This window comes from Cyprinus carpio, chromosome A1 (genome assembly GCF_018340385.1).
Source record: "Cyprinus carpio isolate SPL01 chromosome A1, ASM1834038v1, whole genome shotgun sequence".
In the NCBI taxonomy this organism is placed as follows: domain Eukaryota; kingdom Metazoa; phylum Chordata; class Actinopteri; order Cypriniformes; family Cyprinidae; genus Cyprinus; species Cyprinus carpio.
The window spans coordinates 2,852,589-2,876,895 of record NC_056572.1 but is presented as its reverse complement, the minus strand read 5'-3'; the positions used below and the strand labels follow the sequence as shown (position 1 = coordinate 2,876,895).

At 34.9% G+C, this 24,307-nt stretch overlaps 3 protein-coding genes across 12 annotated transcripts; 1 reads left to right on the top strand and 2 right to left on the bottom strand.

Annotated features, from left to right (window-relative positions):
* The first annotated feature begins 6,556 nt into the window (after window positions 1-6,556).
* LOC109080981 (microtubule-associated protein 9-like) lies at window positions 6,557-12,537 on the top strand. 10 transcript variants are annotated; one of them, XM_042766674.1, is made up of 13 exons: window positions 6,569-7,064; window positions 7,193-7,277; window positions 7,446-7,979; window positions 8,542-8,729; window positions 8,932-9,022; window positions 9,954-10,009; window positions 10,177-10,238; window positions 10,410-10,629; window positions 10,711-10,800; window positions 10,882-11,043; window positions 11,464-11,612; window positions 11,764-11,899; window positions 12,028-12,537. In XM_042766674.1, exons 1-13 carry the CDS (start codon window positions 6,990-6,992, stop codon window positions 12,145-12,147), a joined length of 1,968 nt encoding a protein of 655 aa, XP_042622608.1. In that variant the 5' UTR covers window positions 6,569-6,989; the 3' UTR covers window positions 12,148-12,537. The 10 variants fall into 10 exon arrangements, with proteins under 10 accessions (XP_042622646.1, XP_042622630.1, XP_042622608.1 ...); XM_042766706.1 differs by having other exon boundaries at window positions 7,443-7,979; window positions 10,497-10,629; XM_042766662.1 differs by having other exon boundaries at window positions 7,443-7,979.
* A 2,260-nt stretch (window positions 12,538-14,797) lies between these two features.
* On the bottom strand, window positions 14,798-16,118 carry LOC109083472 (neuropeptide Y receptor type 2-like). The gene has a single exon (XM_019098260.2). The coding sequence runs from the start codon at window positions 16,116-16,118 to the stop codon at window positions 14,994-14,996; it is 1,125 nt and encodes a 374-aa protein (XP_018953805.2). The 3' UTR covers window positions 14,798-14,993.
* A 4,756-nt stretch (window positions 16,119-20,874) lies between these two features.
* Window positions 20,875-22,647, bottom strand: LOC109053612 (lecithin retinol acyltransferase-like). The gene is made up of 2 exons (XM_019070956.2): window positions 22,122-22,647; window positions 20,875-21,681 (listed from the first exon to the last, which is right to left on the bottom strand). The coding sequence occupies exons 1-2, from the start codon at window positions 22,629-22,631 to the stop codon at window positions 21,529-21,531; spliced, it is 663 nt and encodes a 220-aa protein (XP_018926501.1). The 5' UTR covers window positions 22,632-22,647; the 3' UTR covers window positions 20,875-21,528.
* Window positions 22,648-24,307: the final 1,660 nt, after the last annotated feature.

Below are 24,307 nucleotides of genomic sequence, written 5' to 3'. Positions count from 1 at the left end.
TTGAACTAAATATTTCTGTCAGGTAAATTTCAGAACTTCTATCATTAATAATGAAACACTGGTTTAGCACAGAGACGTTTTTGTAATAATTTTGCATTAAAAGTGCTACTACTAATAACAACATTCTGTAAGTTTCTGTAATATTCTAGTGCTTTCTAGAACATTCCAATCATAACAGTCAAAAATCATTCAACGTACATTTCTGGTCACTTCTGTCAAACTGTTGTTGTTAGTTCAGTATTAAGCATGTACCATATCATTTTTATAATAACAGATAAGCTTATATGAGTTGTCAGCATATTTTTTTTAGATTTCATGAGCAAATAAAAGCCAAACAAAATTAGTTTAACAGTGCAATCTTTGTTTTATTTACATTTTTACAGCGTAGTTGCATGCCCAGAGTTCTTAAGCGTAGATAACTTAAGGGCACTTGGCAGTGAGCACAGCAGAGACGTTCCTCTAGAGCATCCTCACGCCCAAACATCACAAACACATTTAAAAGCTTTAATAATAGAGAGAGTTGAGGAAGGGGACCGGAGTGGCTCTTTCTCCATCTTTCAGGCCTTAATAATAAAACCTTGTAGCAGAAAAAACAATCTTAACTGTCCTACAAACACTCGAACGCATTCATGAATCAGCCATTATAGAAATGTAAAAGAATTCTGGTTTTGGATCAAAATCATCTCACAAGCAAATGTAACTATTTTATGAAGTCTCAATGTTGTATAAATTCATTCTAATGTTGATTCCAAATCCATTGTTGTCAAGTCTGAATTAAGACCAAGTCCTTAACACACTGAGTTTGAGTCTAAAATGAGTCGAGTTGGACTCAAGTCTGGGTCCTTTAAAGCAGAGTCCAGAAATTAAATTGGACTGAAAAAAGACTTGATTTTGCAATTACAAAATCAACATACGTAGTTAGTAATATATTAAACCTTCACAAACCAATGACAATAAACCTAAAATAGTAAACAAATAATCTGGTTAACATAATCAGGTTCCAAACATTAAGTTCTTGTAATAATATTAGATAAGATTTTAAAATACTCACAAATACTCAAATCAAACTACAGTTACTTTTTATTGATTACATACTCCAATGATCACATGACATGCAGGTATACTATTTCATGCTTTTTATTTAGTGTTTTATTTTGATTGTTTGATTTTAAAAGATTTATTTTAATTTTACATTTTTGTGATTTTATTAATTATTAGCTTTTCATTAAACCCATAAACCCGCTGCAGTTCCTCCATGAACCCCAGTTTGAGAAACCGTGATGTAATATAATGTTTAATGCACTTCATGTTGTTGATAACAAAGAATGGAATATATTTTCTTTCTCTTTAGATTTTTATATCAATATGGAACCAGATAAAAAAAAGTCAAACATTTTCAGTGATTTTTAATATCACTGAATCAACTTAAGGACATTATTTTATTACAACAAAACTAGTTTTAATGAAATAGAAATGTCTTTACAGAGGAACAAAAATATACCACTAATACTTACTATTAACTGTCTTGATATTTAATATTTTATTTCATGTCATCAGCACCCCAACTAGTTTCCTGTAAAACAAAAATTTCAAAAGAAAATCGAATTCCTAATTTTTAACCTAATTTCAAAGAAAATAGAAATGAACCTGTTTCATTATTGTATCACACTATACTGTGTCCTCCAGTTTATTCGATGCACACGATATGATTCATTTAAAGAAATGTGTCATTTTTTAAATAGTTACAAATTGCCATGAGAGTTTGTTGTCTTGTCACAGGCTGGAGGTTTGGCATGTTTCTCATTTTTGTGCTTTTTTTTTTCTACCTGATCTTAAATGTAAAACTGAACTAAAAAAGATACTTTGAAGAATGTTGGTAACCGAACAGTTGATGGTAGCCATTGACTTCCACACTGTAAAAAAAAAAAAATACTATGGAAGTCAATGGCTACCTTTAATGGCATTTTATAAATATCTTCTTTTGTGCACAACAGAAGATAGAAACTCATACAGGTTTGGAATTACTTGAAAGTGAGTATTTACATTTTTGGGTGAACTATCCCTTTAAACAATATTGTTGACTTGCATAAAATCATTTTAAATGATAACAAATGAACTAATTGTAACCTCTCTTTAATGCTGTTTTTTCAGTATTTATTTTCAGACCACTTCATATAAACTGACACCTTCATCATGTTTAAGTGATTCACAAATTAACAAAGGAATAAACCACATTGTTTCATTTTCCTCCTAATATGGTCATCCTGAGCTCAGTATGGAAGCAGTGAAGAGGAATATCAATACATCAGATGATGCTTACTTTACCACACATTTCTCCTAACAAATCAACTACAGTACATGTAGGCGCCATTTATGAGTTGCAGCATATTTAAACATAAACCAAAGCCTGTGTAAGCTAATACAGTGTAACTGTGCTGTTGTCAGTGTGCCACGTCATATTTACAGTACAGTACATCCATAGAAGAGGGATTTATCACAGTTTCGTTTCACCATGTTACAACCCCACGTCATGTGTTTACAGAAAAAAGGCCCACGGCTCCCAGCCTCTGCTCTTAAAAGGCAGCTACGATAAACAGTCTTAGGTTTCCCACAGCGTGCAGCCTTTGACCAGACCTTTTAAGACTGGAGCACTGATGCTGTGTTTACTTGGAGGAGAAGGGCAAAGGGAACCACATGGAGAGTGACAACTACACAGCTAAATAGCAACCTGAGATCACATCAGGAGAGAAAAAAAACATGAATGTGGACACAGCTGCCTCTAGGAGCACAAAAATACGACGAGTGTTTGTCCAGCAAACCGTGAGGTGCCATATGGAGCAGAAAAATACTTGTGTTTATCAGTTTTGTGTCTTTGGAGAGGAAATTACTTCCACACACACGTCTGCAAGAGGTCTGTTAGAGATCACGAAAGCATCTGCTGTGTACAAACATCTGTTAGACGACTGTAAGATGTCAGTTTTACATTCATTTTTAAATCATAAACATCTTAAAGACATCTTCTAAACGTCTATTTGACATCTGATAGGAAATGTCCCATAGATGTATTGCAGATGAGAAAACATTCTAAAAAATATGTCTTGCAAGAGTTTGATTATTGTAACTCGGTGATTTAAACTAGTTTAGCGCCCAATGAAACAGTGCTGACAAACAGGAGAAACACTGTGAGCAATGACACAGTCAGACGCTTTTCAGTCTACAAATCACTTTAATTATCATGGATTTACTGTAGTAACACTAACTGTCATAAATGTGGGATATTCATATTGAAATATATTATTAATGTAGACATATTAATGGGGTAATGGAATATAATTACAGTGTTTTGGTGATTAAGCTGTAGCGTTTGTGCATGCAATGTATTTAGACTACTGTTTTTCATATAAATACTATAGAAACCATATAGTTACATTTTTACCATGATATTGAGGTGCTTGGTTTTAACTGTGGAAGATCAATGGAAAATTTAAATAAATCTCAAACAGTCCTAATAATCAGATTTCACCATATAAAAATGAGGCTGTTACAATGTTTACAGATGTTACTGTTTTTGAAAATGAGCATAAATGTACATCTGCATCCAAACTCAAGCTGCTACTATACTGTCGACTCAAGCTACAGTCAGCATTTCTAAAAGATGAGAAAATGTAATTTTATTAATATTGAAGCCTGCACTGCAAACTGTGCTGAAGATACTCGTCATCAAAGTCAGGAACACAAACCTGATTCATGATTTGAAACAATATCACTCATTAGAACATGCAGAAACTAAGAAATTCATTCAAATTCAAAAACATGAAGTGTTTGTCATGTTCTGACCATAAAGAGTCATTTAAAACTTAATTAATGGTCTGCTTTTTACAACTTTCAAAACTCTGCCTATAAACTTGAAAGAAATAAAAATTTGACATTTATCGTGATAATTATCAATTTCGACTGATATGAAAAATGTTATTGTGATTTTTTTTTTTTTTGGCATTTCGCCCATAATGATAATTAACGTCCACACCAATGAACAATAAGTTTGTTTACTATACGCACACTCTGAAGTTTTGCCATCTGCCACAAAAACAAAAAAAAATTAATTAAGTCAGATTCATACTGACTGTCAATCAATTAAATAAAAACCAACCGGAAAAAAAAAAAAAAATCTGATTCCCGCAATATCATTTCTTTTGTCTTTATTGTTATAGCCGTGCTGGTGACTGCTATTTTCTCGCTATCGCTATCAAATGAATATCAAAACTTTATAGTAAATGCTAATTTTCAATCGCAGAACTTACAGCATTTAGGAAATAAAATAAGCACACCTTCAAAATACGCAACACTACCGGAAAACCAAATTGCTTTAACAGTTGCATCGTTGACATACTAAATTCCACTTTATTGCATCCTATTTCCAACTCTCTCCATCTCCAGGACCAGTATTATTTATAGTTTTATATTTCATTGACAAAAACCACTCAGGCTTTCTTGGTGCTCCAAGGGATCTTCCAGCAACCTGATCTTTTCCCATCATCCCCCTTTTTCTGTTTGACACAAACCAGCAAGCAGCTTACAACTCAAACAAACCACAGACATTTAAAAAGTGTCTTCCTCTTAATAAGAACATTTGTTGTAGCGCACACAGCTGGTGCATTAAAAACTTTCCAAGTTTTAACTGTAAAAAAATAACTTAATAAAACCTATTGGTTACACTGACATGAGCAGGTGTTTTAAACATGACGATGCTCAAACAAACAAACATGTTTATGTGGTTACACTTTTCAAAAGGTCAGCATTTTAACATTTAAGCATTGGCACGATTCACTTCCATTGTAAGTATCTTTTTCCATTGTAAGTATTTTTTAAGGACAGGTTGAAATAATTTTTTGTACATTTCTTATAAATTCCAGATCAATATGTATGTATCATTCTAGTCTATATAGCTGTCTTGGGTAAGAATGTTCTAATAAGGCACAAATGAATAATGTTAATGACGTATTAATGGAAGTCATTATGATGTTACCAACACATACAGTTTATGTAAGTGATCTAAACAGCTGCTGTCCAAACACAGCTGATGAGAGCAGTGCCAGTAATATCACAGACAATTCTTCATGAAAAAAACACAGCAGGACAGGAACAGGAACAGGAAAGAAAAAAAGGGGGATTGTGATGGAGAAATAGATAGTGTCATACAGAGGTCAAGATCTTTTTAAGAAGACATTTGTGCTGCTTGCAGGTTGCTGATAAAGATACAGGAAGAAAAACTTGGATCACTGGCTGGAAAGACTGTAACACATTACTTTCTGTGTGTGAGACAAATAAACACACACTCTAAGACAAGCACGTAAAAGGTCCAATGTACAGTGTCAATATGAAGGAATTTTTTGTATTGATTTAACGGAAATGTATGAGTAATTTTTTTTTTTTTTTGCAAGGACATTATCCTTTTTTCTATGGATCTTTTCTTACAATAAAACAAGAGTTTACTGACTGACATTTACAACTGCAAGAAAAGACCATTTTCTTAAAATGCCTTTTCATTATGGTAACTTATGGAACACTGAAACAAAACAATGCAATCAAAACATAGAAAGTAACTCACTTATGCTGATGTTTATGCCCTTACAGGAACATTTTACGATGTCTACCTCCCCCTGGTGGGTAGATATAGTATTATATTTTCAGTTATATATTCAGAAATTGGTCCAGTCATGACACAGGAGCAGGACACATGAACAAACCATGCACACACATTGTGTGACTGAAAAAATTACCTGGAACATTTGTGTAAATACTCAAATGCAATTTCTTTTTGTGCAAATACACACACACACACACACACACACACAAAACACCTTTTTTAAGATTTATGCAATTTAATTAATAGTAAAATTCCATCAAATTGATTTGAATAATCCTGACATACTTTAATTGAATAACTGAACAATCCTTAATAACTAATATTAATAATAATTAATACTTTTACAATACTTTGTTTTGTAACCTGGATCAGTGACTGTTTTTGTGTTTTGTTGGTCCTGAGCCGTTCTCTCCACTGTTCTTAAGAGATATCTTCCAGGTCCTGCACATTCTCAGGTTTTCTAGCATCTTCTGCATATTTGACCTCTATACAACAGTGGCTATATGATTTAGAGATCTGTATTTTCAACTGATGGACTTATACACAACTATAACAAAAGGTGCAAACAAAAAAGCAACAGACTAATGAGATGTAAACTTTTGAACAGGATGGTCAATGTAAATTTTTATTAGTTAAATATATTTTCTATTTAATATATTTAAATATTATTTAAATGTATATATTATATCAGGGATCCTCAAATCTGGCCCACGAGATCCACTTTCCTGCAGAGTTTAGCTGTAACCCTAATCAAACACACCTGAGCATGCTAATTAGTGTCTTCAGGATCATTAGAAAATCACAGGTAGGTGAGTTTGATCAGGGTTGGAGCTAAACACTGCAGTGCATTGCCCCTCCGGGGTAAGATTTGAGGAACCCTGTATTATATTAAATATCGTTATTAGTTAGTATGAAAAAAATAATAACAATTCATGTCGATCATTCCGCTAAAAAATTTACAAATGTTTTTATTCTGATTTGACACAAAACAGGACATGCATGTTTCAGAACATCCAAAGGATTTACCTCCATCTTCCACTGGAGCTCCTCCGTTTTTATGATTTGAATGAACTGGTAAAGCTAGTGGCATTCAATGTATAAAGCGCTTGCCATACAGCAGCGTCACCGCGCTTTGCCTTCGCCGTAGTAGATTCGCACTAGAGTCTCAGCCGGTAGTTGCTTTGGTAACTCGTGTAAACGAATGGCGTCCATGATGAACTGAGCAACGCTCATTCGTTTTTAAGCGACGAATTGTTTGAACGTCTGATGATTAAATTCTATATCTAAAACCAGCATGTTTATTTGTATATTACTGAATGATCGCATTTAAACAGTCGGTAAGATGGATGATGAGCCTTTTTCTACAACGCTTGCTTACACGAAAAGCCCTAAAGCTTCCAGAAGAACAACTTTTCAGGTACTGGTATCAAATCATTAGCGTTCTCCAAAGTAAAGCATGGCCAGAAACGTCGGGCTCTGTCTCAAATCGTAGTGAGCTGCCTATCTAGACAAGATCTATGACACGTGCATGTTGTTTAATTTCAGGATGAGCTAAAGACAGCTGTGTCTGCTAGAGCCAACATGCATAGTTACCCTGATGACTTTGATGATGATGATGACGATGATGATGGTTGGTTTTACAAAGTCATGCTTGTCTAAAACATCTTCACTGCATGCTATACTCATGCCACTGACCTTACCCTGAATCAGCGTGTTTATCCTCTCATATAACATGATTTATATGCATGCACTTTAGTTTTTCCACAGTGTTCTTTACCTTTATACTTGAATTCAGCAGACATACTCAACGAACTCCTCAAGATGCAAAAACAGAAGAAGGGGAGGTTTAAAGCTGGAAAGACCAAAGGCATAATCAATGATTTCAAGCTTTCTGGTGATGAAGAGGAAAATGTCAAACCCAAAAAAGTGTCTTTCATGAAAACCAAAAGGACCAGCTCACCTGTGAACTCCGAACAGCTAAACTTCATGAAAAGTGGAGATGACCGGCACAGTTCTGTCCGTTCGCAAAGCAATTCTTCCAGTCTGCATTCGGATTCCCCTTTTTCCTCTCTATCTGAGAAGTTTCTACCAGAGTCCGCTTTGCTCCAGAATCACGAACGGTCCAAATCAGTCACGCAGTCGAGGAACCAGACAGAATCTGTGGTGAAGAAGAGCCTGTCAGATTCTCCACTGCCACTAAACTCTGAGAACAGCCAACGGGAATCCTGTCCAGAGCCACTGCCTCCAGAACAAGATGAGGACAACCAAAGGATTGGTGAACCACGCGTCCCTCAACCCAGGGAGAGAAGCGTTAAACCAAAACTCTCCACAGGTCAGGGTATAAGGTCTACCGTCTTTGCAAGTCCAGTTACCAAATTACACTGCTGTTTGCTGTGTGTTTGTACACTGCCTGGCCATTTGGATTTAAATAAACAAATACTGAAGAGTCTAGGATTGGATCATTATTGCAGTGATTGATATGTTTTGCAACTGATGCTCAAACATCCGTGTCAGATGTATCCATGTCCGTATTGAATCATGACGATGCCAAGATTCATCAGGCTCAAGTTGTGAAACATACATTTTCATGTATGAATTGATCACCACAGAATCAATACAAGATCTCAACCAAAAATCAATGCAACTCTTGATGGAAATAAATACTGACGTTATCAAAGCGACTCCACAATTAATGCACAATACAATCAAAGCTAAAAGTGCTCAGGACTCTTTGGTGGGAAGAACTGTTGCCAAACACACAACATGACAGAAACATATTAATCACTGCGATAATGATTCAATCCTAGAGTATTTGTATGCTCCAATCACTATAAAATTAGCTTAAGAAACGCCAGAAACTAACAATTAAAATACACTTTCTTTAATGTAAACAGGTTGTCCTGCTCAAGACATGTCACCCAGACCCAAACCCAGACAGAGGACAGTAAATATGTGTGACTTCGGTCAGTTAGAAGAGGAACCCCCAGCAGAGACCCCTGCGTACAGCAGAACAGCCACGTCTTCTATGTCTATAGCCCTCTCTTCAGAGAAGAGTCAAACCTCTGCCAGTGATAGTGTTCTGGTGAGAAAATGGAAATAAAAAAGTGTTAGCAGAAACACATTTAAATGCTGTAAATGGAAAGTTAAATATCCCTCACTTGGTGAGGGACAACTCTAACCAAGTGAGGGACATTTAACTTTCCATTGCACAAAAGATTCTAAAATATTCTTCAACTTAATCAAGGAGATGTTTTGAAAGACTCTTGTTTTGTTTTTCGACCCAGCATCCAGATGAAGACCAGGCCATGTCAGAAAAGTCAGAGTTTTGTTCACCAGCAGAGCAGATGTCTGAGGCTCCAGTCACTGTAGACAGCGGTATGTGCAGAAATTACTCCGAGACTCTGTAGTAATGACATTACATTTTGATATATTGGTTTTGGTCATCTGCGACCTGACATCTAATAATTTAAAGTAAACTATAGTTAACCCCTTAACTGTCACCCCTCCCCCCCCATTTTTTAAAATAGGCATGAAAGTGCACTATTCAAACTTAAATTGTTGTAATTTTTGAACACTTTGGAATACAGAGCTAAGGTTGGTCTCTTTTAAATGAAGACAATCGGCAGATTTTTTCAAACAATTAAAGTATCAAAAAGTTATAGAGGTTTAAATTTATTGTAAAATTTTATTGTATTTTATATGTAATAAATATTTCACAAAACAGGTTTTACTCTGAAATCGCTGTAAAATTTAAGCCTTCTGTCTAAATAAGTTGTGTTCCAAATTTGAAGTTGATATGAAAAAAATTAAGGTTTCTGTGAGATTTTATTTAGGGTGTTATACCACAATCAGCCACTGGGTGCCATCCAAACTCCATTGAATTTTTTCAATGCATTTTTCTGTAACATATGTTGCAATTTCTCAGTCAATACTGATACAAAATAACCACCAAATATGGAATCCTGAGACTCAGACCTTTCCAATGATATGTTTGTTTGTCAAGATTATAAAAAGTTTTGATTGTAAAAGACTGTGTAATATGACACTTGACACCGTCTGCTAAGGGGGAGGAGACCGCCATAACATTTTAAAGTACCATTTCCATGGTAACGCAATGTTCAATGATTTCAAAATAGATGAATCTTGGGCTTCTTAGCTTTCAAACAATATAAAATTTCTAATGATTACTAAAACATTTGAACTTTTTTGAACAAAAAAAGAGCGCCAAGCCTTGCACAGGTGGGACGGTGACAGTTAAGGGGTTAAGTAGTTATTAATAATTTTAAATTTGCAATTTTCATTGCAGCTGCCTCAGAAGAGAGCAAAGAGAGAAATTATTCAACATCCCTTGAAGAAACACATGTAAGTCAGATTAAGGGTGAAAAGATGGTTTTCTAAAAAATGTGTATTTTATGACATGATACTAAAGAAAGCAGTACCCAACAATTCAAGGTCAGTTACGTGTCATGTCAAACTGTAAATGCTAATGTAATTCTTAAGTAAATCTGTCTTCACGCTTTTCCGATCAGGAGAGTTTGCAGGGTTCCCTTGACCACACATCAACCACACTAAGCCAAAAATCAGCCGACAGGTCAGTGAATTTATTTAATACCTCATGCTGTATATGTGCACGTGTATTTTTTAAGTGTAAAATCATTCACTTGGTCACACACTGGTATGCATGTTCATCATTTTAATCATATCTGTCATGTTTCATGCTTTAATGAGTATAGCATTATTAAGTGCATCTCTAACTCAAAAGTATAACTCGAATGCACCAAACATTGAAACTCATCGATACTGAGCAACGTCTTCTGGACATCAGACCTTCAAGCTCTCGGTCATCCAGTTCCAGAAAACCCAAGAGCTCTTATAAAGCAGAGTCGAAATACCTGGGAGCTCTGAAGATTCTGGATCGGAGGACCGAGGAGATCCAGCGGGTTCCAGAAGCAGCAGATTCACTGAGAGCTGCTGTGTACCAGGTGTCCAGAGACTCACCAGTCCGTTTTAGACCCCTTTAATGCATCTAAAATGTGCTCGATTAATTTTTTCTTTCTTAAAAGGAATGGCTTAAAAAGAAAGAAGAAACTTTAAAAATAACAAGGAGTGCAAAAAAGCAGGAAGAGAAATTAAAAGAGGAGAAAGTGCAAGAAGTAATGTTTAATGTACATTTGAATTCATTAGTCACCACAATCCTGGTATGATTTATTCAGTGTTTGTCATTTCCCTTCTAGGAAAAGCTTGCTAAAATCGCAGATGCAAAGGCGTCTTTTGATGCATGGAAAGAGAAAAAAAGTGAAGTCATTCGAACGAAAGTCAAAGAAAAACAGGAGGCAATAAAGCAACAACAAATAGAAATGAATAAAAAGCAAGAAAACAAGGAAACGGCAAAACAGGTAATTATTAAAATGTAGTTTATTAGCAAGAATAATTTTTTTTTTTTTTCAGTGGTTACCACAACATTGTATTTATTAGAAATATAGTAAATATTTCAGTTTATTAAAAAGGCATTTGGTCCGGATTTATTTAATTTTTTATTATTATTATATATATTTTTTTTTTTATCCACTACAGGTGCACAACACTAAAACTATATTTCCAAACAGACATTCTTTTTCTTTTTTTAAGGATAAAAAGAATATCATTAAGCATTTCCAGAAAGGCAAAAATCTGTCAGAAAACACTGATGGTTTGAGAAAAGCAAAGAAACCACTTTGGTACCAAGCTGCAAAACCTATGCTATACTAACAGATATAATATATACTACCAAATGCAATTTTGGTACCATCATTTGCCTAAAAATATCCTTTGCAAAACAGATTTTTGAGAAGTGGAAAGAGGAGCATGACAGTATCCTTAAAGACAGGATAAGGGAAAAGAAACAGAGTGAGAGAAGACAGAAACTACAGCAGGCCAAAGAGAAACACGAGAGGAAGAAGGACTCCATTTCTGCTTTCGCTGGATGGTAAGAAAGCTACATTTTTAATTAAATGCATAATTAATTTAGTTAATTTTTTTCACATTTGGTCATGCACAAGTCACTCAAGCGTAAATGTGCTCTTATTGTAAAGCCTCATTAATGAGACTTTCTGGTAATTATTTGACATGTTACGCAGGAGTGACCGAAAGAAGGATGTTATCGGAGAGAAAGTCAGGGCAGAACACAGGAAGGAGAAGATAAAGGAAGTGGAGGAGGAATATGAAAAGGAGGAAAAAGAAAAAATGGCATTGGAGATGTATGACAAATGGCTGGTGTGTTACACTACATTTCTGCAATAGTGCATGAACAGACAATTACACACTGTTTCCCGAAATCTTTTCATCATTTTCCCTCGTTGGATTGATGTTGAATTTATATCGTCCTGGTCATTTTATTGCAGAAAAGAAAAGAGTTTCAACAAAAGAGAGAGAGAAAAGAGAAGAAGATTCAGGCTATTCTTCAGGAGGAGCCTCCTCCACCCTGGAGCCCACCGAATAAAACAATCCCATTCGGAAAATGAGCGTTATTTCAATGTGCTTTGATTTCAGAAGGACTCAAACCATAAATAAATCAAACTAAAAAATTCCCTTAACCCTATAAAGCAAATTTCTAAGACTTTTAAATTATCAAAATTATCAAAACTTAACTGACAAAATGCATTCAATATCCTACATGCCTTCTGGTATCTGACCGATAGTTGATATTTTTAGCAAGTTTAAGGCTTTTTATTAAAAATCTAAAAAAATCCTCTTCAGCTCATGTTTTTGTTTTTCTTCCTGTGAAACCTTTACTATTTTTTTTATAAAGTAAACATAAGATTATATATTTTTGCCCCTGAATGAAATTGAGTTGTTTTTTCCTCCTCAACTACGAGCTCCACGGTCTTCTATATTATTTGATATGAGCTGAACAAAAACCTAATGTGTAAAATATGATGCTAAACAAAAATACACATGCAATCTGTGATTATTTAAAGTTTCAGTAAATTGTTGAGGTTATAGCACTACATGACATTTTCACGGCGATGTCTTCAAGTTAGAAAAGCAATTTTAAGATATCTGTATTAAATATCACAAAGTTGGTCCTAAACATGGCAGCTAGAGATAAATCAGTGCTGTTTGTGGCATTGCATTACATGTTTACCAAAGCCTTTACTTTGTTTAAAATAAATTTGTTTTGTGATAATGTGTTAGGGTTATTTGTTTTTCTTTTACTTATATAGATTTTGTTTACACGTTGACAAACCATTAACAGTTTGGACCGTTTTTATTGTTTGTTCTTATGATAAACTTGTTCTTATTTCCTATAAAACACATCTTGTTCATTAGTGTCTTGTATTACTTCTCAAACTCCAGCCTTCTTGAAATAAAATCTCTAATGCAGCACGATGTATGGATAAATCATTTAGTGCAGAGACAGGAGTTCAATATTGAATTGTGGCTATAATACTAGTGTCTTGTGGGACACTCAAAGACAGACAGGACAGTAATTGACAGAATCGATACTCTGAGACCCTCTTATTCTATTTTTATGTTGTTCCCTTGTGCTCGGTGAGTATTGATTGGTCTGTTCCTGTCAGGTGATTGATCTGTCATGGGCCAGTGGCTATCAGAATTAGGAATACTGATCTTGATGGAATAAATTTCATTTGTAAACCATATGTCTTTATCGTTTTATGGTGGGGAAAAAAGCACAATCCCTCTCTATATCACAACTAAAAGCTGTCATCTGGCCCTTTTATAATCTAAATACCAGAAAGTCTCATTGTATGAACTGTGTCCAGTTAATATGGAACATGAATATCCAAGACAGACCTGTTGCTGTTACATGAACTTAGAAGATAGAATGAGAGTATTTATGTTTTAAGAGTATTCGGTTTTAGAAAGGAAAGGCTTCACACTTGGCATCAAACTGGTACAGTATTTCAAAGCTTGTGAGAGCTCTTATTGTGAACAGTCTGCAGTATTAGATGCCAAGTGTCCTAAAACCCTGCGAGACATGCGATGTCTGAAACAGAAAGCAGCTGGTTTGCTGATACACACACAGCATTTTTGTATAAACCTTTTATACTTCTGCTAAACTTGTTTTAGACCAGCTTTAAAGGCACCATATATTCAAGTGAGTTTTAGAAGCAACCATCAAATACTTTATGACTACAGTGCTTAGTTTTTGAAAGAAATCAAACAACAAAAAATGACTTTTTTTCCCTACGGCACTGTTAGACATTATTCTATATATATATATAGTTTAGTTTAACTGAGATTCTATTAAAGTTTTGTTTTTAAGTTTTTTATTGAAAGTTTTTATTGTTGTATTTTTCATTTTTATTTAAATTTATTTTAGTAATTTTGTGGAGTGTTTTTGTCATTTAATTTTTTTTTTTTTTGTAGTTTTTATTACTTATTATTATTATTATTGTGTTATTTATTTATTTTATTTTATTTTTTAAATATATTTATAAATTTTAGTTTTTGTTGTTTAGTACGTCAAGTTAAATTAAATGAAGTTTCTAGTTTTAGTTAACTATAATAACCCTGGTTTAATCACAAGTGCAAGATGAGTGTGTTACAGATACCTTTTTAATGATTCAGGAACATTTTTCCATAAAATAACATTTATTTTCACAGGAAACGAACATAAACAGAATATATTCCATGTGAGAATCCTGTCTCACTGATTATTTATTACAGATCATATATGCTAACTCCAAACACAACCAAATACATATTACATTATAACAAAAAATACAGAATTCCAAATCAATTACATCTTCAGTCACAAAGTCACCACAATTGTCTCATAAATTTGTCAAATATGTGTCCCTGCAGCACAAAAGCAGTCTTAAGTCTCTGGGGTATATTTGTAGCAATAGCCAAAAATACATTGTATCGGTTAAAATTATAGATTTTTCTTTTATGCCAAAAATCATTATGATATTAAGTAAAGATCATGTTCCATGAAGATATTTAGTAAATTTCCTATCATGAATATATCAAAACTTAACTTTTGATTAGTAATATGCATTGCTAAGAACTTCATTTGAACAACTTTAAAGATGATTTTCTCAATATTTAGATTTTTTTGCTCCCTCAGATTCCAGATTTTCAAATAGTTGTATCTCAGACAAATATTGTCCTCCTAACAAACCATACACCAATGTAGAGATTATTTATTCAGCTTTCAGATGATGTATAAATCTCAATTTTGAAATATTGACACTTAAGACTGGTTTTGTGGTCCATGGTCACATATCAGACAATCTGAGTGTCCAGTTTTCAGATTTACTTACAATACTTCTGTACAGTAGACTTTTTGTATTTTTGTCCATATTATTTCAGCATTTTGTGTTTTGAAATCAAACGTCTGTCACAGCAGAGTGTTTTCTTGTGTGAAGGCCACACTGATTGTATTTTGCTTATTGCGCGTGCATTTCTGGCTCACTGTCTCACTGCTACAAACCCTTCTCATTCCATTACTTAACCTTCCACACTTGAACACGGCCAGAAAAGATCTTCTATAGTTGCTGTTCATCCAGCCGTACAGGATGGGATTGGCAAACGTGGAGCACATGGCCACAACGTGGAACGCCGTGTAGAGCAGTCTGTAGTCTTTCATTTCTAATACGCTGCTGTCAATATCCACAGCAAGCTGAAAGGCGTGAAAGGGCAGCCAGCTAACGGTGAAGACCACAACTACAGCCACCAGCATCTTTGTCGTCTTCTGTCGGCGCTGATGGCGGTCGCTGCGGCCGCCGCCGGGGCTGACGTGATTCCGTAGCTTGTTCCAGATCCGAGTGTACGCAAATGAAATGATCGACAACGGCAGGCCGTACTGCAGAAAAAACATGGCGATGCTGTAAACGGTGCCATCCGCACTACTTCCAGGCCACTTCTCGGCACAGCCCTGAATCGTCCGCTCAGGCGATAGGTCAAAAGTCACGTATTCGCGGAAGATAGCTAGAGGACTGGCGAGGATCGCGCTTGCCACCCATGTGATCACAATGACGACCACGCACATGTCTTTTGACATCTTGGTTTCCATGTGGTAGACAATGCTACGGTATCTGTCCAGCGCGATAACGTTGAGTGTGATGGTCGAAACGTGGACGGCTAAGCCTTGCGCGTATGGCAACAGGTAACACATCACCTGTCCGAATTTCCATTCTCCATAGAGCGTGTACATCAAAGTAAAAGGCAAACACAGTGTGTTGACCAACAAGTCTGCTACAGCCAGGTTGACAATGAAATAGTTAGTCACCGTGTGTAAATTTCTAAACTTGTACACAACATATATGACCAAGGAGTTCCCGGTCACGCCAAAGATGATGATGGCGCTGTAAGCCAAAATCAAGATGACTTGAACACCCACCAGTTTTGTACTGTCTTCCAGACCGTCTAGTAAGACGCCCTCGATTTGGTTAGTGGCTGGTGAGGAACAGTTTGTGGACTGAATTTCGTCTTCAGATATGTTCATTTCGGTTCTTATATCCATGTTTAGCATTCGTTCACTTACTCTGAAGAAAAAAAAAAACTAAGTATGAGTAAAGTGAAAATGAAAAATGCATTGAAAATGTATCCAGTGTTCAAAACAGCCAAAAATGAATGAAACGCTGCATGCACTGCTATAATATCACCAGTGATTAAAACTCTGTAAAATGCTTCAGATTGGGATCTTATTTTAATGCATGCATTGTCGATTTAATGCATAGCATGTTTTAATACCAGATGAATATGTGAGAATGTTAATTCATATTTTATATTAATAAATCAAAGTTCGTAGCATTCAACTACATTATTAAGCATTAGTATAAGATCATTATGCTATAAGTTTTGTACAACTATAGGGTATATTATACTGCAATACAATACAGTTTACTGTAGTAAAAACTAAAGTACACTCCAGTATTTAGTTTGCTATAGTTAATACTATAGTACAGTATACTGTAGCATTCATTAACAGATTGTTGTAAATACTGTAATATATACAGTATAACTGTACTATAAAATGGTTCAAAAACACCATAGTATTTACTATTACTATATCCTAGTGTTTGTTTGTTTGTTTGTTTTTTTAATATAGATAAACAAGACATGCATAAACACAATTTAGGAAGAAAATCCTTTTCGGAAAGACTCTTACCTTTAAGTTGTGAAGTTGCATGCAATATAAGCTCGCGCATGAAAATATGGCAGAAGAGAAAAAACAGCCCGAATCCATGCCAGGTTTACCACGCATAACACGACGACAAACATCAAGAAGTGTATATAACAGGAGTCCGAGTGAATGTGATGCACGGAGAGAAAAGCATCTGCTGAGAGTCTGAGGGCTGCACGAGCTTTACAATCCAGCCGCGCTCGCGAGACTCTTGATTGACAGCAGCCTTCATTAGCGCCACAGTTTGCTTCATAATTGCAACTTAAATATAAAGCTTAACAGATCAGAGGTTTATGAATATGTAATTAATGTACCACTACATCAGTATAATTGTGTTAATCAAAGTTATTAGCTACTATAAGATCATTTACTGACATGAAAACAACTCAATTATCATTTTCTGATAACTACAGCTGATTTACTCATACATAATTTAATGCATGACATTCAACATTGTTTGCTCAGCTTTTTGTTTCACATTGTAGTTTTGCAGATGGTAGGTACAAAGAGGTTTCAAATGTCAGGAAATGTAATCATTAAGACAAAAGGACAAATGTCCGTCTCCCGGATCCACATCAGGCAGAAATCGACATATGACGTCAACAATCAAGATGAGAGTCACGCCAGACCTTCAGTTTAAACACAATGAACTGAATTTATGCACTGCCCTCAGCAACAGAGCCATGAGTGTATCTGATCTTGTCTGTAAGCATCACCTGTTTTAATATTTTAGACTTATTCTCTCATATAACACTGTTTCATCTTAGGAGCATGTGATATTGATTATCTTAGAATTATGATCATTAGTAAAAAATAACTGCTCGTCTTCTAACAGAAACAGAAATGACCTCAGAATAACCTCTGGGTTTTTTTTTTTTTTTTTTTTTTTTTAAGTCAGACAGCAATTATGATTCGGAGAGCGACTTTTAGGAACCTGACTTCTAGTCCAGTTTCTAGATTTGAATCTGATTGTATGAAAGATTTTTTAGAAGCCATTCGCTCTTTGAAGAGGTTGCCCTCTGGTTTTAAATGAGTTTTGCTGTGCTTCTTAAAGGATATTGATTAAGGATGAAGTCATCATGAACTGCCGTTTGCAACCCAGAGCAAATTACTTTTGGTTTAAGAATCATTTTGTTATGTTCCTCTCTTTAGGGTAACATGCACCAATCAGTTGTAAGACCAAGAAATGCATAAAGTGATAGTTCACCAAAAAAAGTGCCATCATTCACTCACCCTCATGTTCTTCCAAACCCATAATACTTTTATTCATCTTTGCAGCACAAATGAAGATATTTGTAATATTTCATCATCATTTTTGTTGCTTATCATCATCATCCTCTTCATCATTTTTTGTTGCTTAGTTTAATTTCTCGAATGTCAAGCACAAGTTAAGCAAAATCTGTTTAATTATTTATTTAATATGTTTTAATTGTGGATAATGAAAGACCATGTATTATTTTCCTTGAAAGCGAGGTTGGGGGAAAATCACAGTGATTTATTTTCATGAATGTTCTTGGCACAACATTAACAAACTGGAGGAAAAACTGTCCAAAGTGCTTTTCTAGATCTGTCAACCTTCACACATCTCCTTCTGGAGCTCATACCAAACCCTAAAACCTGCTGTGTGAAATGTGTTTTCTTCTATTTTCTTTTTATATGTTGTTGAAATAATAATTGCAGTTTGCTTGCTATGACATTTGGGAAGAAAAATGAATAATAAAAAGAAACGATCTAACACCTAACCCCTTCTAAATCTCAGTGCAATAGCTTTCTGATTGAACTGAGCTGGCAGCTTCAGTCACTAATTGGTTGTGTAATTAATTGGTATTGATTTTCTCTCACTTCCGCAGGAAGACTGAGGTAAATGTTCAGGTAAACTGACAGAAATAGCAACACTACAGAGAACACAAAGACAGAAATAACCAGCTCCCCGAAGTGCTGTTTCTGGTCCTAATCCACTCATCCATATGCTGTCAGCTGCTTTACTTTACAGTAGAATATTGCGAATACTCCATATTTGGAGTATGGACTGGATGCAGGCTCTGTAGGACACTAGCTAATGTAAACACTGTCTGCAGCATCTCTCCATGAGTCATTCTTCATCATTATAACCATTACTGTTCTCTTTGAATACATTATAGCACTCTGTTTCACTGTAATCAATAATTGCTGGATAGAATTAGTATGAACTGTCCTAAAATTAAAACACTGTCTTTTAATTTCCACTTTTTAAAGATGTCTTGGACATTTGTTTTGCTTATTCCCTTCAGTGAGAAATTTCCTCTCTCTCTCTCTCTCTCTCTCTCTCTCACACACACACACACACACACACACACACACACACACACACACACACACACACACACACACACACACACACACACACTTTCCTTATCTCACTCATTCAAAGGTTACAGTTCTGCACATTAAACTAGTCTGTTGTTTTCTCATACATTTTTCTTTATTACAAAAGGAGTGCTAAAGTGAAACTGATAATCATAATTATCAGAGATCGTACACATTCGTGATGCATCATACGTAAGGCCTATATCCTTTAATGTGATAGCACTTACAATATTTCAATGAAGTTTCATACAATCCATAATCGCCACTCCTTAAAGTTTAACATAGACACATATTCTCCCAGATACCAAGACAGTTTGTAGCCTATGTAGTGAAGGAGAGTCTGTCAGCACTCAATGCTTTGATGCTTCCGTGGCTGTTTCTGGATCCACATTAAAGGACAGATTCCTCCCGGAGTGTCTTCAAGATGCCATCCAGATGGGACATATGACAAAAGACATATGAAATATTGCTGCCTGTATTATCACTGTCCACTAGATGGTGCTGCTACTGTTGTTTGATGCTTGTTGGGAAATGCCCAATAATGTCATATTTTCAGACTTTATTCATTGGAGTATTGTATTGTAATCTGTACTGGAATGTAATTATCATTATTTTAAAAGCAATTGCAAAAGTAGTAGCATCTTAAATGCTGTTGTATAAAATATACATTTTTGGTCACACTTTGGTTAATGTGTTAGATATCACAAAAAAAAATCATTTTAATATTAAATTTTTTTGTTATTTATATATATTTTTGCTGTTAGTGTTTAGTCGTTAAATGCTTACTTATTCATAATACTTAAATGTTTTAATTTATACAACTTGAATATGAAACAAAATGTTTTAGTATTTGTGAAAATTAAGATTAACCTATAGATTACCACAATATTGTCATTGTTAGTTCGCAATAGCTAATGCATTAACTGATGTTTACAGATTGATGTGTGCGTGTGTGTGTGTGTGTGTGTGTGTGTGTGTGACATCAAGAAATTCAGAATGAACCACATTCATAGTCTGAGCTGATTGGCTCCATAAACAAGACTATGTGAACTAGTTCAAACTTTCGTGCTCTGAAAATAACCCTGCTCTTTTTTTTTTTTATCACATGTGGTTACTACAAAATGTCCAAGATGCCTTGTTTCATCTGTCCTCAGCTCTATTTATGGGGAATAAACCATGAGGAGAGGAGTTCACTGACATATTAAAATAGGAGATAATCTGTGCCTGTGTAGGAGGGAATTGTGAAATCCTGTTTGGAATTTGTAAACAAAAGTGGACAACATGTTAATGCAGCGGGAGACTGTTATGTCCACACACAGAACATAAAGTGCTTAAACTTAGTATCCATTCTTAATGTCATCACTTATGTTAAAATCAGCTTTGGCATTAAATTAAAATGTTATTTTCAGGCTCATTGATTTCCTGCAAAATGCATGTCTCCTCTTAGTCTCATACTGCTGCATACTCACACAATAAATAATAATCGAAATAGATACATGTGCATTTTTATAATCAGAAATGATAATAAAAGATTGAGCAGAATGATTTCTGAAGGATCATGTAACACTGAAGGTTGGAGTAATGGAGTTTCCCATATGAATTCATGTTTGCAATAAACATTTTAATCAATTAAATTTTTAATTGATTATTATTTTTTCTATTTTTTTCATGAAAAGATCATTGATCTAGCCTAAAAACACTCATATCAGAAATGCACAGATTATAGACCCCGTGCAAATTCCACAGGTTCAGCTGCAGGTCAGACAAGCTTTATTTTGATGAAAATAGTCTAATAAATCCAATCAGCTGTTTACAGCAGTAACCAGAAATAATTATAGCTACTATTTACACATAACATTCATCAAATAGCTCTGTATACATATTCTTATTCTGGCTCTTGTTTAGAAAATTATGGTATTAAATATATATTTAAAACTGTACAAATTCACAATCAAGCATCGTCAGAGCTTAATAATAAAAGTAAAAAACTACAAGTTCATATATAAGAAAGGCTATGTCCTGAATCACAGTCCATAGTAGCTACAATAAACATTGATCATATTAGTGAAATATATCATGTCTGTATAACACTTCTGCTTAATACAAAAATAAGGCACCCTTAGTGAACAGTACATGCAATCTGTAACTTTAAGCCACAGCAATATTGGCCAATTTTAGGTATATGGTTTAAAATGAAAAGTATACAGCATGGCTGTAAAGGCTCGAAGTTAATGGCACATTGTCATGAGTTATTTAAAGCGTAACATATATAGAAGCAGAAATACATAGTCAGACTTGGCATGTTTACACAGCGATATTCCACTGATGCATTGCATTGCTGTGTACGTGTCCCCTTTAAAGCTGGGCTTCATTGTTTTATGTGATGCAGTGAAAGTGTCCCTCAGCCAGCCATCCACAGAATGAAGGGGATAAGGATTGTGGGTAATGTAGTCGAGGGCGCCAGACCGAAGCACAGGCTGTACATCACTCCTATCCCAACAGTTAAGGCCACACTTCTCTGGTCCCGAATGATGGATTTCAGACAGTCACAGAACTGCAAAAGAAAAAGCATTAAAAAAGATATCAGTAGCCGACTTTGTCCAAATCCAATAATAATAATAAAAAAACTCTTAAAGAATACAGGCTATGTTTTTATTTATTTAATTATAATAAAGTAGTGCATTATTGACATTTTAGTGTTAATTCCACAATATCTAGATATTAATATTAATTTTAATAAGTAGAACATAAGCTGTATTCTATGCTATTTTTGTATTATTAAAGATTAGATATAAATATGGTTGCAAAAAGGTGGAAAGGTTCCATTAAATTTCAGAAATGTTACAGAAATGTTGGAAACTTTCCAGGATTTTTAGGTATGTTCCAGGGATTTTTGGAATATTTCCGGAAATTTTCCACCCCTTTGCAACCCTAGATATAAATAATATTTCTCGGGTTTTTTTCTTCTTCTTCCCAGATAAAGAGAGAACTCACCTTCTCTGTCTGCTGGCTCACTGCTGTTCCGTACCTGCAATACGTCACGAAATGTTCGCAGTTATTCCATAGTAAACTGTAGGGAAAGTCGCCAACCAGTTTCTCTGCTCTCCTCGCCACTTCTTCGCTCGCCAGCGCGTGACACTTGACTTTCTTGTCCATGTCGTTCACCAGAATCTGAGCACCATACGCGAAGTCTTCGACCGAGTCCACGCGTATGCTCGCGTGTCTGTAAATGCATCCTAAAATGAGTCTTTTGTTAGTGACGACTGGTTTAATGAGCTGCTTGTCGCTGGTCAGCACGGGCATGATGTCAGGCATCAGGTGCGCCACCCTGTTCTCGCCCAGACAGATGCCGTAATGAACGAAGAGAGTGCGCTGCACCTCCAGCAGGTCTCCTCTCCTGAGCACCGGGCATCTCACCGGATCCTCCTGCCACAGACTTTTAAACAGATTCAAGTTTGAGAAAAGAAAGAATTTCTCAAATAGAAACGTCAGCGAGTCTAGCATTTTTATGACTTGTAGACTTCACACTCGATGGAGAATTTATATATGGCATGTGCTTTAGGACTGAGGAGGCTCCCAGCATTCTGATTGGCTGGACGTTTCATTCCCACACTAAACCACTTTAATGCTCGGCACTTGATTACTTAATATTGTGCAGTTTTCGCAAATAAACAGTAAGCAAGTTATTGGTAACACTTTACAATAATATTTATTAGGGAAAAAAGAAAAGAATGCAATTACCTCTCAAATAGTAAGAAATCTTAATTAATATAGATTTATTAAAATACTCGAAACAGCTCGAATATACACACATATATATATATATATATATATAATTATATATATATATATATATATATATAATTATTTTATTTATTTTTTGAAAGAAATTAATTTTCAGCAAAGATGTGTTAAATTGATAAAAAGGAGAGTAAAGACTTTAGAATAGAAAATATCTCTATTTTGAATAAATGCTGTTAATATTTGTATGAAGCAGCAAAAAAAAAAAAAAAAACAAAACTGTTTCCAACACTGATAATAAATCAGAGTAATGATGCTTTAATTTCAGATTTGATCACAGCAATAAATTCTATTTTAAAGTGTATTAAATTAGAAAATCATTATTTTAAATTGTAAAAATATTTTACAATTTTACTATCTTTTTCTGTATTTTTGATCAAATAAACGCAGCCTTGAAGAGCATAAGAGACTTCTTTAAAAAACATTTTACTGACCCTAAGCTTTTGCACGGTGGTTCATATATAGAGAGAAATAGTTTGACAGTAAATGTACATTTTATATGTTTAAACTGCCTGCAAACAACATGTGCATTGTAATTATTCATATACAAGAGCTCTGCAACATAATCAAATGTGCTTCTGTTAACTAGATTGTATAGTATTTATAGAACTAAACAATCTCCACATTGACACTTAAATTAAATTTTATGTATCACTGCATAAAAAGACTTTCAAATGAATATAGACAGTATTTTGAGGCCACTGCATAGTACATTCTGTACTTTTTCATACATGTCTGTTTCAAACATGTAAAGAAGCTTATCCGGAACCGTGTTCCTCTCTGCTCAAAGCATGTTTTCAAGTCCACCTTGAGCTGATTTTGTAGTCTAGTCTGAAACGTGAGGCCCTTAATTAGAGACAGGAGCTGATTATCCTCCAACAATAACACTTGCTGTTCTCACATGCACTGGTCGTCTCAGCCGTTCTCCTAAGATTTCTACAAACTCCGATGGAAGAAGTGACCTTAATTAGCGGCGACGCATTATAGCGAATTAGGTCATCTGATAATCTTGAAATATTTTGTTCCCAGATCCATCCAGATCCTCTTTCTGTTTTAATCAGCCATTTGTCAAATCTAGTGCATGAAATCAGAATCACTATTCTTCCGCCACAATGTTTGGCTCCAAGAGCTACTTAACCTATCAGCAGCAGAAGATACTGTCTGATGATCTCAAAAAGTTGTTTTCCATAACGATCAAAACAAACATCTATTCTTTTCATAAAATGAATGCATTTAACAATAAACATATGTTGTCCTGTTGTCTCTCACATCAAAATCCAGCCACATATTTGTGCTGGTGCTTGATCTGTGCAGATTTCTCTCCTGATTCAGACCAGGTGACTTTTTCACTGGAGGAAGTGTTATTATGGATTAAAAAC